The sequence below is a fragment of the Ascidiella aspersa genome, chromosome 4 (genome assembly GCF_963924565.1).
Source record: "Ascidiella aspersa chromosome 4, kaAscAspe10.2, whole genome shotgun sequence".
Taxonomy (NCBI): Eukaryota; Metazoa; Chordata; class Ascidiacea; order Phlebobranchia; family Ascidiidae; genus Ascidiella; species Ascidiella aspersa.
The window spans coordinates 13,594,471-13,605,988 of NC_139450.1; the positions used below are offsets into that span (position 1 = coordinate 13,594,471).

The following is an 11,518-nucleotide window of genomic DNA, read 5'->3' on the forward strand; positions in this document are numbered from 1 at the left end:
CGCGTTTAGTTTTAAAAAATACTCTATAGGTTCATTAATTGACCCGAACCGTTACTTTAAAGCGATTTTTGGAACCACCGCGGCAAACCGAAACTGAACTGGGATATTTAAATTGCTTTGAACCTAGACCGGAACTAAATTAAATTCTTTAAATAACATATTTCCTCACAATATAGTTTTTTTTCATTAGTAGTTTTATTGCAATTAAGTCTGTAGAAATGTTTTTTCAATGGTACTAAAATAAACTAGACCTATAGGCAAAGCACCTTAGAATATTTTTGCATGAGTAAACAAGCACTTTTTTATAAAATACAAATAAAAAATATTTGATCAGCGATGGTTTTAATCATGTAAACTAATATTTTGGTTTGTATATATAAGACCTTGTATTAAGCATTATCTAAAGAAAGAAAGCATAATATTTTGAGCACCTCAAATTTATATTTAAACATAGTTTAAGTATATCACTAACGCTTATAGTTATGAATGGTGATTGGTGATATTAAGAAAATGGTCATGGAAATGCAAACTGCGTCAGCGCAAAATAGAATTGTTGCTAATGAAGGCCTTTTCTCCAGTAGGCTACATACCAACGTTCCAACGCATTTTTAATAGTTGTAACCTAATAGACCTGAATCAAAAATAATTAAAGCTTAAAATATAGCTAGGTTTTAGTTTAAAAGTGTCAGTATTTAGGCATTTTTCATGAAATAACATATCACGCCTTTTTTATTTGAGCATTTCCGCTTTATTTTTGCGGATAGTTTTTATTTGCAGTAAAACTATTTTATTTTATTTATTGCCTATTTCCGTCCAAATCTTGGGTTGAGTACATTTAGCTGTTTAAAGTCTTAAAAAGAGAGCGTTTGTTTTTTTGTTCTGTCGTGGATATTACTGCGTATTTGTCTTTATTTTGTCGTTGGTCTTAAAACTATGGTTTTATGAATTTTTCTGCTTCAGGCACTATTGCTTTTTAGGTCGTATAGTGTGTTTTCCGTAATAGGAGTATTCCCTAATTGTCAAAATAGGGTCTAAATCGGAATAAGACCCAGATCCACCAGGATTAGACTTGAAGAGCCTCAAAAAGAGCTAAACAACATTTTAGCTAACTATGAACGACCGATTCCAGGACTGGGCGTCCTAAAATTGGGTCGCGCCTACACGATTTGATAATAGACTAGATTCAGGGCGGTCACCAGACCACGCCTCAAAAAACTATTTTTTGACAGCTTTTACTATGTAAACACATTTGTTTTCGCGCTATTCTATCCGTTTAACTACGTTTTTGTCTGTTTTAAGGAATTTATTCACTCTACAAAAGACAAGTTCTGTTGAATTTGTCAAACAGCCAATATTTGCGAATCTTTATGCGAATTTCTTTTATGCGCTTAATGCGTCACGAATTCTTCTTTTAAATTCTTTTAAATTTAAAGTTTTGCCAATTTTCACCAAGCAAACGCAATTTATTTTTGCGCTTTTGCTTAACACGAGCCTAAAACAACAGGTTTTTAAAGATCATTATTGTATTGTTTTTATCACGTACCTTTGTAACGCGTGGTTTAAAATGTCAGTAAGATGTCATTAAACCGAACAGATTGCTATTGACTATAAGCTTGTACTATAATCTATGTTATTACATATAAGTGGCCTATGTGTTGGGTCGCGAGATATTTACAATACTCAAATTTAGGTCGCATTGAAAAAAAATTGGAAACACTGCCCTACAACCCTTACCTTTGGTTTTAGATGTTATTCAGTCGATTCTGATCTTATTTTGGTCAGCGTAGGTCTTACTTCGTCGTTAATAATATTGCGTATTCGATATTATTATGGCATTCGTATTTACAGTATAGTATGTTATAATTATGTAGGCCTATGTCTAGTCTAGATATTGTTGTTTCGGATCTTTGCTGTGTATTGGATGCAAGACCGTATGTGATGCAATATTTTGTCACTGACCCACCGATGACGATTTAGTTACTTGCGTTACTTGCATCACTTTTTATAATGCCCTGTTCAAATGTAAACCCCCCGTAGGTTCTACAACGTGCAATTCCTTCGTTTCTATAATTCATTGATTTGCTGTCAGAATTCAACAAATTTAACATCATGACCCAGCATGTACGAGTGAACTACAGTGAAGTCAGAGCAGTGATGCCGCCCGACACTTTCTTCTTCTCCATCATTCACGAACCCGGAGCGCATTTCGAATCATGTTTCGATTTTTTCCGTGTCGTGACAGAATCTTTTCGCCGCGTACCTCCCAAAACTACGCCTGAATTCTGGCTCAGAAATGCTCACCTTCTTTTCAAGAAAACAGGCAAATTCTCGGCACTGGCAAAAAACCTAAACACTTTTGATTTGGGTACGACCATCTTAATGAGGAGCCCGCTTACGTACAAAATACAATCTCTGAAATATCGCAAAGATACGATTTAGTTTTGATCGCCGATCATAACGACGAGTCAATGGTTTTGCTCGGCGAGGCCCTCTGCTGGCCAATCCAAGACCTCGCATGCTTGACCTACCTTGAACGTGCGCCATCAAGGTCACGTCGATTCCGACAGAAATGCAACTATTCGTGCAGGGGCGCGCAAATGGAACAAGGCGGACGCGGCGCTGTTTGCTCATTTCAATCGAACTCTTTGGCGGAAAATCAAAGTCTATGGACTGAACCGGATGAATCGAAGCATAGCAGAACTTCAAAGAGCCAGGGACAATATTCTGAAAATGTGTGTTGATGGTGAGACCCTAGTGTCCATAAAGGAGATTAAGGACGCAAAAAACTCAAAAGATCTTATTTGTGCCGAAGGGCGTTGAAGTTGCGGGGTATAACTTGAAGGAGGGGCCGGAAAACTAAGAGTACTGTCGCCATTTTGTGTTGCCTGAAGTTCCATTTTCAAAGGAAATCGTTACAAAGCAACGCAAACTGGTGTTGCAGCTATAATGTCGAAACTAAAAGTGAAAATCTAAATATGTCATTCTATTACAATGAATTATGGTCCTATATAGAGATGTTCGATAATATCGGGTCGGAGCCGATGTCAAGTGGTAGTATCGGTTATCGTCCGACATTAGGTCGGTATCGATTCTGATTCGTGCCAAATTACTGTAGGAGTTTCAGTCATGGTTTGCCATCCAACGCAACGATTGAAACTAAATTAATCAAAAACTAGTAATGAACAATTGGAGATAAGTTTTCACGCTAAAGCAGTTTGTGTCCTAACAATATGGAACAAATAATACCTGAAGGTTTAAACGATTAAATCGCGATACTTTTTGCGTAACATATCGGGTATTTTGTATTAAGGCTATTACATTTAATACTAGAAAGGCAGATGAAATTCTAGACTACTTAAAGACAACTATTATGTAATCTGTAAAAAATGTGCTTACAGTAGTTCGGCAACGAAGCCATGTCCCGCAATTAATCATTTTTTGCCTAGTTAACTGTACGAAGACAAAACAATTGTGCGAGTCCATCAGCCAATAGCATTTGCTATAATTTAGCTGGATTTATTATTTTTGCGCTTTCAAAAAGTTCTTTGTAATGCAGGATTTATTATACGTCTTTCTATAAATTAACAATTTGAACGCAATTTTTAACGCAATCCACCCCTATTTCTATGAGCATTTTTGCACCGAATTTCAGTTGCACAATTAGGCAGGAGTTCGATCGGAAACAGGAATTTTTTAAGGTTATCTTCTCATGGCATACCATTTCTCGATCCGTTCCTGACCTACGGTAACATTTGAAGTCCTGTAGAACATACACCAAAAAACCTTTTTACTATCAGGGCTGCCACTCCTGGTGCTTTTCCACTAGATCTAGTGGCTTTTTAAATAATATAGTGGTTTTCTTGTAGAATCTAGTGTTTTTTTTATAACCGCTTATAAAATGTTATTTCCCCGCCCAGCATTGTTAAAAAATGGTAGCTGAATGAAAAATTCCCTTTTTTAAACCAAATGTAACAATTAAACCTGCTCATATTTGGTGATCGTCGATGGCTCGATGCTTGTTAATAACAGGTTGCTAACGGGCAGCAGGCTATATCTAGAAGTTCCTACAGTTGCAGTGCTGCACGAAATCTGTAGGGAATGGGCCTATTTTTTAACCGCTTGCCAACCAAAGGTGCTTAAGGAATAAGTAAGGGAGTGAGAGAAAGGAGCAGATCTAGGGTACTTAATGCCGGCGAAATAAAAACTGCCTTTCCAAAAAGTCGGCCTCTAGCGAGGAATTTCTTGCCATCTCTGGCTAGGGCCCCCAGGGTCAGTTAAAATTATTTATAGTGAATAGAACTGTTCCCAAGGCTAAAACCCAATCTTCAATATGCCAAGTTTGCGATATAAAATTAAAACAAAACAAAACTGATCTTTTAATGTACTGTACAAAGACAGCGTTAATAATAAAAAGAATAATACTGCCAAACTCAAAACCACTGTTGTTGCTAAATTGTTTAATTAGTGCCCTAGAAATATTTAACAAGAAAGGTAATAAAAGGAGAGCTTTTGTTAACTGGATTTAAGGCTGAGCATCACACACGTTTCGGAAAGTTACGCAGCCAAGGGCAGTGTAGTAAAGTTTTTGTAAATTGCCTCGCTTTGTAATGATGTATTTAAGTGCTTGTTATTCTTCGACTTTTCATGCGATAATTATGTGTATATTTAGCAAATAGTGACTTTAATAAAGCAATTATGGCACACAGACTTTAAAACAATCTATTTTTTACGTTGATCAAACGTCTGGCGATGTTAAAGCGACATAAAATGGCCATTTGTTGTCGCGATAACAATCTAGTGTTTTTTTTCTGGATCTAGTGTTTTTTATTGTCCAATCTAGTGTTTTTTAATTTTGGGTGTGGCAGCCCTGGTTACTATATATAGGCCCACGTGGTTACTGGTCAACAAAAACATATTTTTTACTTCAAGATATATAACAGTGGTTTTAGAATATTAGCTTATATATTGGGCCCCCAATTCCGAAAATGCATTTCGTTTGTTTGAATTGGCTCTATTTCGAAAACACAACAAAATTATAGTTTGCCTTTCGATTACGTATTTGTCGCCTCGTAAATTGCATGAGCATAGTGTGAAGTTAGCCAAGTTACATTTTATAGAAATAAATATGCCAGTGGTTCTCAACTGGGTGCCGCGGCACTCTATAAGTCTAGGTGCCATTTTTAAAAATCAAAAGCTGTCGAGAGATATTTAAATTCTTTTCGTGATAATATTAGCACTATTTTGGTCTTGTTCCGGTCTGTGTTTTATTCTGACGTTAAAGTTGTTTTAATTTCAGTCTTTGGGTGTGAAGTCCTATGATTGTCTTAAAATATTTTAAGACCGTAAAAACTGCAAAATAAGAATATAAATAAAATAATGCAACGTCATATTTCCGGCGCCTTAAGAATATAAATAAAATAATGCAAAACGTCAAATATCCGGGGCCTTTTGCTTTTTGCCTAGGGTCGATCGCCATATATTTCGTAGGTGTGTGGCACAATTTTTTTTTAACTCTTGTTCATGCGCCGCAAGTGAAAAATGTTGCGGAGCACTGTTGTTACCGAATGCAGTATTAATTGCTTACTAAATAGAAACTTTTAAACAAAGTTGCGCAATGCACTTCGCGCAAAAACGGAAAAAATTAGTGCATTTGTAACAGTTTTCTTCACTTAGTGATGTCTCGCATTAAGACTCTACCTAGTGCTACCCCGAAGGTTGAACGAGTTTGTAAAAGCTCAAGACAAAATATTAAATTACTAAATTTATATGACAAGATGAAAAACATATCAAAAAAATGTTAATGGAATTACGCAGTGGAAGACACTTGCTTTGGCGACATGCGAGAACGATAGACACGCGTCAAGATATACGAAAGCGTTATAACACATGAAACGATGAAGACGATGCCGATCCATGTTAACATCACGAAGTTTTCTGTAAAAAAAACATTGAAATGTTATTTTACAGTTAGTGAACTAAAATCTTATTCCAAACATACCCGACATAGCAGAATCTAGGTTGTCGGGAATTTTACTGGGGACCACTGGCTCAGCCAGCAAGATATCATCTTGGAAGGTGAATCCCCCTTGAGCAGTGCCGTCAAGGTAAAGTTGCTCGACCTTTCGTCCAGGAGAGCCCTTTAGAATCGTTATAGGTCCCAAAGTGGCGAAAGCAATGTTGTCATTTTGCAAGGATCGCCTCTTGCGACCAGCGGAAGCGCAGTAGAAGTTATTGCTTCCATCTTGGCAAGTCTGCAATGAAGATACACATATATAGCACAGTGGATGCGATAAATCCATAATTTAGTGTTTACTGTCAGGTCGCCTGTCATGCAAAGTAAGATCTTGACGTGGATGAAGATTGTGGAGCAACCGGAGGCTTTGGGAACTTGGAAGTTCGCGCAAACCGACTCCGGCGAGGATTGGTCTCCAGATCGCATACCAAATTTGAAGACTTGGTTAGGACGCCGACAACTGGAAATGCAATGTTTAGGCATGCGAAAACTTTCGGAATAGAAAAAATATTTTACCCCCCACTGGCCATAGTAGTGAGAACGTCGCTGCTGCTGAATGGATCGCTACTACAGGAAAGAAACATTTTTTCCAATGTTGCCACGAAGTCTGGCTTGTCCTGTAAAAATAAATCGTTGAATGTTGTGACAAATTTTTTGGTCCCGAAAGTATTGAGGATTATTACCTGTCCAGTGATCACTTTGACGTTCACGTGGATCACTTGACCGATCGTGTACATTCCATAGTCTCTAACAGTGAGGTAGGAGGGGCACTGGGCAGGGCAAGAATCGATCTTGCACAAGCTGAACTCAACAGAAAACTTTCCGGAGCGTCCGATGCGAACAGGGTCTTGTTGGATGCTGCGAGAGTCAAAACATTTAAAAGTTATTAGTTTTACCTAACACAAACGGGATCGTTACATCGGTTGGAGAGCCGTGGTGACCGCGTAGTCCCGGGCGTAGACGCAAGTAAAGTTGATTACGGGCACCGGCATGTCGAAAGCAGCGCCGGTGTCGCGATTAATCCAGAGCTTGTTCTCAAAGGGGATTCCCTGCTCTGCGAGAGCCGGGTCACTGCTGATGAAAGTTCCACAGTCTACGAAGGGCAAGGGGATGACGACCCGGTAGCTTCCAATGAAAGTAATTTGCCCTGTTGTAATTGTAATAGTTTACATTTATTGTAGCATTTCGAAAAACACGATCGTGCGCAGCGCAAACGTTTTGGCTTACCAACGCACTTATCCTTGCTGTCGAAGTTTGGGGACACGTAAAAGATGCTATTACCGATGCCGCCGTCGAACTCTACGTAAAATTTATCGGACACCTCAATTGAAATACTGGTCTCCGAGCAGCTAACCGTGGGAATCTCTGCCACAAACGATTGGATTAAATTTTTAACACCAAAAAACACTTTATTGTGATATATACCGATGTCGCAGTTCTTTCCGATGTAGCCAGCTTCGCTGACGCACTGATATCCGAGTTCGTGTTTGCAGGAGGGCTGGCACGCACAATCCCCAGCGCACGGGTTGGGCGAGCATGGGTCGATAACCGCTTCGTCTCCGGCGGTAATCCTTCCGATCTTTTTCGAAGCTGTAGAATTTCGGCATGTGTTGGTTCCGTTACTGCAAGAAAGGTTAAATATGTTATTATGGACTACCTCGCACGTCACCTAACTATAATTATGACAAAAATATTTAACAGTCTTCCCCGCACGCTAGGTGGCAAGCAAAGGTTTTAATAAAAGTAGCATAGATTTCAGCAAGCGTGTGAACCAAAATGTCATTAAATTCCCTCACAAGCTGGGTGACAAACAGGAGTTTCTTCAGCAGAACCTTCTTCGAAAGCAGATAGTCTGGCAATCTTAGCGGATGTCATGTTTATACGGCATTCAGTGGCGTTGTAAGTGGAAACTAATCGTAGCATGGAACTCTAAAATGAAAGTTTCTCCAACTGGGTATCAGAAATGTGTCCAATTTAACTTGTGTGCGCAATGCGTCACGTCTTGCAAATTGAAAGGCAATTTAAACCAATCAAACGCATTTTTTTAACGCGTTAAGTTTAGTATAAGATAGATATTTAGGTCCGACCCAGATTTAGAACGATTAAAATCCACACGTTTTTATAACAAAATTTTTGTGGAAATTTATTACGGCCCGCCAAGAACTCACCGAGGTTGGTTTTGCCCGCGACTAGCAAAAGGTAGCCACCCCTGTTTTACACCAACTAGGAATCATAAACACAAAGCTAACTTACACAACCACACAAAACTTCGTTTCCTCGCATGCTGGGTCACAAACCGGGGCTTCTTCGATAGTGGCGGAACCTTCTTCGGTCTGGATCTCGACGCGATCACCGCCCAAAGCAAGCAAAACGAAAAACGAACCAACAAAGGAAACCCTGAAAGTGTAAATTAACATACTTTATACTTTCATTAAAACAAATAAACAATCCTCCAACACTATAGGAATCTTAAATATCGCGCGTCAACCAAACTCACCAAATGCAACGATGAAGCTTCATGTTTAAATTAATATTACAACTTAAAAGAAAAAACTTAAACAACAACAAAAACTAGAAAATAACTTCCACAGCGAATTATCACAAACCAAAAATGAGAAAATCTAATTTGTATTAGGCGTTTTAAATAAGGAACGAAGTGTAATTAGGTAATCAACGCAAGCGTTGGATTGACCTTTTTGCTGGTATCCTGCCTAGCAATTTAGCGCGTGATAGATCATTTTCATAAATTAGGGTTGTGAACTGGAATTTAGTTTAACATTTGTCACAAATACCCAAAAGCATTTAATACTGGTTAAAAAATGATACCAAGGTAATATGTAGATTTATCTGTGTCAAATTCTGATATGACGGTTAATTACTAGAAATATGTAAAAACATTCGTTTAAAGCAGAGGTTCCCAACTTGGGCGGTACTGCCCCTTGTGGGCGTTGGCGAGTTACAAGGAGGCGTTTTGGTTGTCATTTGGGGGGGGGGGCGCCGAATGCACAGAAGGATAAGGGGGCGTTACGTAAAAGCAATTTCCGAATTTTTTTATAAACAGTTCACACAAAAATAGTAACAAACAGCACTGTAATAATGTAACATTTAAGATTAAATCGCAACTTCGGTACTGCGAACTTGTAGTGGTTCCCGGCCATTGTTACCTAATAGTTCGCTTTGTTATGTAAGGTTGTTGGTTGTTGTTGCGTTTCATCGTTTTTTACGCGAGAAAATGTTTGTTTATTTTAAACTGTTTTTTTAGTTGAATTTTTCCTGGTAATAATTAACCTTGGGAAATAATGCATGTATATTAGATAGTAATAAAACTGTATTGCATTATTACGTTAAATTTTTCGCAAGATGCAGTGCAGTTTATGTTTTAGTATGCATAAAACTATGTGTTAAATCGATAGCCATTTTAAAAACCATAACGCAATTATTGTTGTATGTAAAATATTTATCTATATGCCTTAATTGTTTCAGTTATGCAACCACGTCAATAATTTAGTTCAATTTTTACAGATGCTTACGTAAATTTATATAATATAGTGAATGTATGTTAGAGTTAGACAACCTAAAACATGACTGACAGCTCAACGAAACGAAATCGCAGACAGTATTATGTTAGACAACGATTAAAGCAAGGGTTCTTACACTTTTTTTTACCACGTCCCCCTAATTTTTTTCGCGTGGACCACCTCAGGTAAGGTATTTTTAGGAATGACGTCATAAATTGAATTAACAATACAAATAAACTTCAGAAATCTGTTGATTTCGGTCCGAAAAATGTGAAAGATAAATGTTTGAAAAATGTATTACTTCTTATATATACACCTATAGAATTTCAATTGTGTCTTCATGTACCACCTAAAACTAGTTCACGGATCCCCAAGGGGTTCAAGAACCCCAGTTTAAGAGCTCCTGGATTAAAGCCAACTATCTATTTTGGCAGTACTGGCACATATACCGTACTGTAAAGCAAAAAAGGTTGGAAAACACTGGTTTATAGTTTGGAATATGTAATTTTACCAGGGCATTAAAAAAAAGCAAAACTGACTCCTTAAGAAAAATTTGCTATTTCGCCATATATTGTATCGTACGTAACACCTTTTAAGTTTAACAGGATAAACGCACTGTAGGCTATGTCTTTGTGCTTCGCTAGTTTTGAGGTGGTTTCTGTTGAGCTATTGGAGTAAATAACCTCACAACTTATTTCCCAAAGTAATCTTAATAAATCTGCATTTCAAGCAGTGTGCGAATTTTAAATGTGTGTTCATTTTGGAAATAGTCTGATCAAAAGGGTGCTATGTGGTTTCATAAAAAAGTATGTTAGTTTACCTTCTTGAAATATATATCGTTTACCCAAGTTGACAAGAGCAGTTTCAAAGAATCACTGTGGATAGCCAAAACGCTTATTTGTGGATTGAGTTAAAAAAAAACTATTATTTTATAGTGACATAGGCCTACTAGTACGCACGACGCATTTTAACATAATTGTTTTTATCGTACTAACTAAAACATTATTTGTATATACGTAGTACAAATAGGTAAAACATATTATTTGGGGTGGGGGCATGGCGACGTACCCTGGGTCTCCACGGCGCATGCCTACGATAAAAAAACTGTTTAATATTTTTTTAGAAACCCTGTCAATGTTGCTAGACTTATAAGATAACGCTGTTTACAAAGACCCTTTCTTTGCCTTAAAAACGTTTTGCATTTAACATTCAACCAGATTTGATATGTACGCCTTATTGTAAATGGTGATTTACTAATTATAAAGGCTTTTTTAAAAGCAGTTATTTTTAAAGGCAAGTATGGCGATTGTATAAAATCTTCAGTAGGTCTACTTGGCACAAGTTGATTTATAAGAGGTCATACTTTTACAAAGCTCCTAACTCGTTATTTTCGCCATTTTGTCCTAATAGCGTACTAGCAGTATTTCAATGAACCTATAGTTCATCTATTTTGATGGACTAAATAGTTCAATAGTATTTCGTTTAAAGGCGACGTTAACGATACTATAACTGTCACGATTACGCAAATAGCCTAGTGGTAGGGGAAACTGTAGAACTGTTCATGTGTAGCTAAATTTACCCGAACGTTTGCAGGGGCGGATTCGTACAAAACGTTCGATGTAATAATGATATTCAAAACTGTAAAAAAGAATACGGTATATGCACGGCGTCTTTGGATCAAAGGACCTCAAAGAAAAATCATACATTGCCATAAGTTAACAACAAAAAATAATTTCAAAGCGCCCGTGGATCCGTCCCTGCGTAGATGCATTGCTTTGCGATACAGTTTAAAGTTTAAACGAAGATGTTAAAAAGCAGCATATGACATATTAATACCCGGATTATGACATACCTTATCCGTACAAGAGGAATTCGTGATGTAGTTATGGATTTTATTGGTTCGTAAAATGCTGCAAAGCCATTACGCGAGGAAAAAGCGAAAAATCAAGCAAGCACCGGATTGTGTGACGGGTACTGGGTACGGCAA

General features: G+C 37.6%; 1 protein-coding gene and 1 pseudogene across 1 annotated transcript; one reads left to right on the top strand and one right to left on the bottom strand.

Moving 5' to 3' along the window:
• Positions 1-2,109: 2,109 nt before the first annotated feature.
• LOC146148018 (galactose-3-O-sulfotransferase 3-like) lies at positions 2,110-2,860 on the top strand (annotated as a pseudogene).
• Positions 2,861-5,806: 2,946 nt separating this feature from the next.
• Positions 5,807-8,533, bottom strand: LOC146148019 (uncharacterized). The gene is made up of 10 exons (XM_083387984.1): positions 8,511-8,533; positions 8,267-8,410; positions 7,439-7,635; positions 7,241-7,378; positions 6,932-7,160; positions 6,697-6,871; positions 6,530-6,630; positions 6,314-6,473; positions 5,999-6,251; positions 5,807-5,934 (listed from the first exon to the last, which is right to left on the bottom strand). The coding sequence occupies exons 1-10, from the start codon at positions 8,531-8,533 to the stop codon at positions 5,807-5,809; spliced, it is 1,548 nt and encodes a 515-aa protein (XP_083244110.1).
• Between the last annotated feature and the right edge of the window lie 2,985 nt (positions 8,534-11,518).

Excerpts from the sequence above, each read along its gene's own strand:
- LOC146148019 (XM_083387984.1), bottom strand. The coding sequence starts at position 8,533 with ATGAAGCTTCATCGTTGCATTTG. Across the intron at positions 7,636-8,266 it reads ACGAAGTTTTGTGTGGTTGT|TAACGGAACCAACACATGCC; the intron begins GTAAGTTAGCTT and ends CCTTTCTTGCAG. Across the intron at positions 6,474-6,529 it reads ACTACTATGGCCAGTGGGGG|TTGTCGGCGTCCTAACCAAG; the intron begins GTAAAATATTTT and ends TTGCATTTCCAG.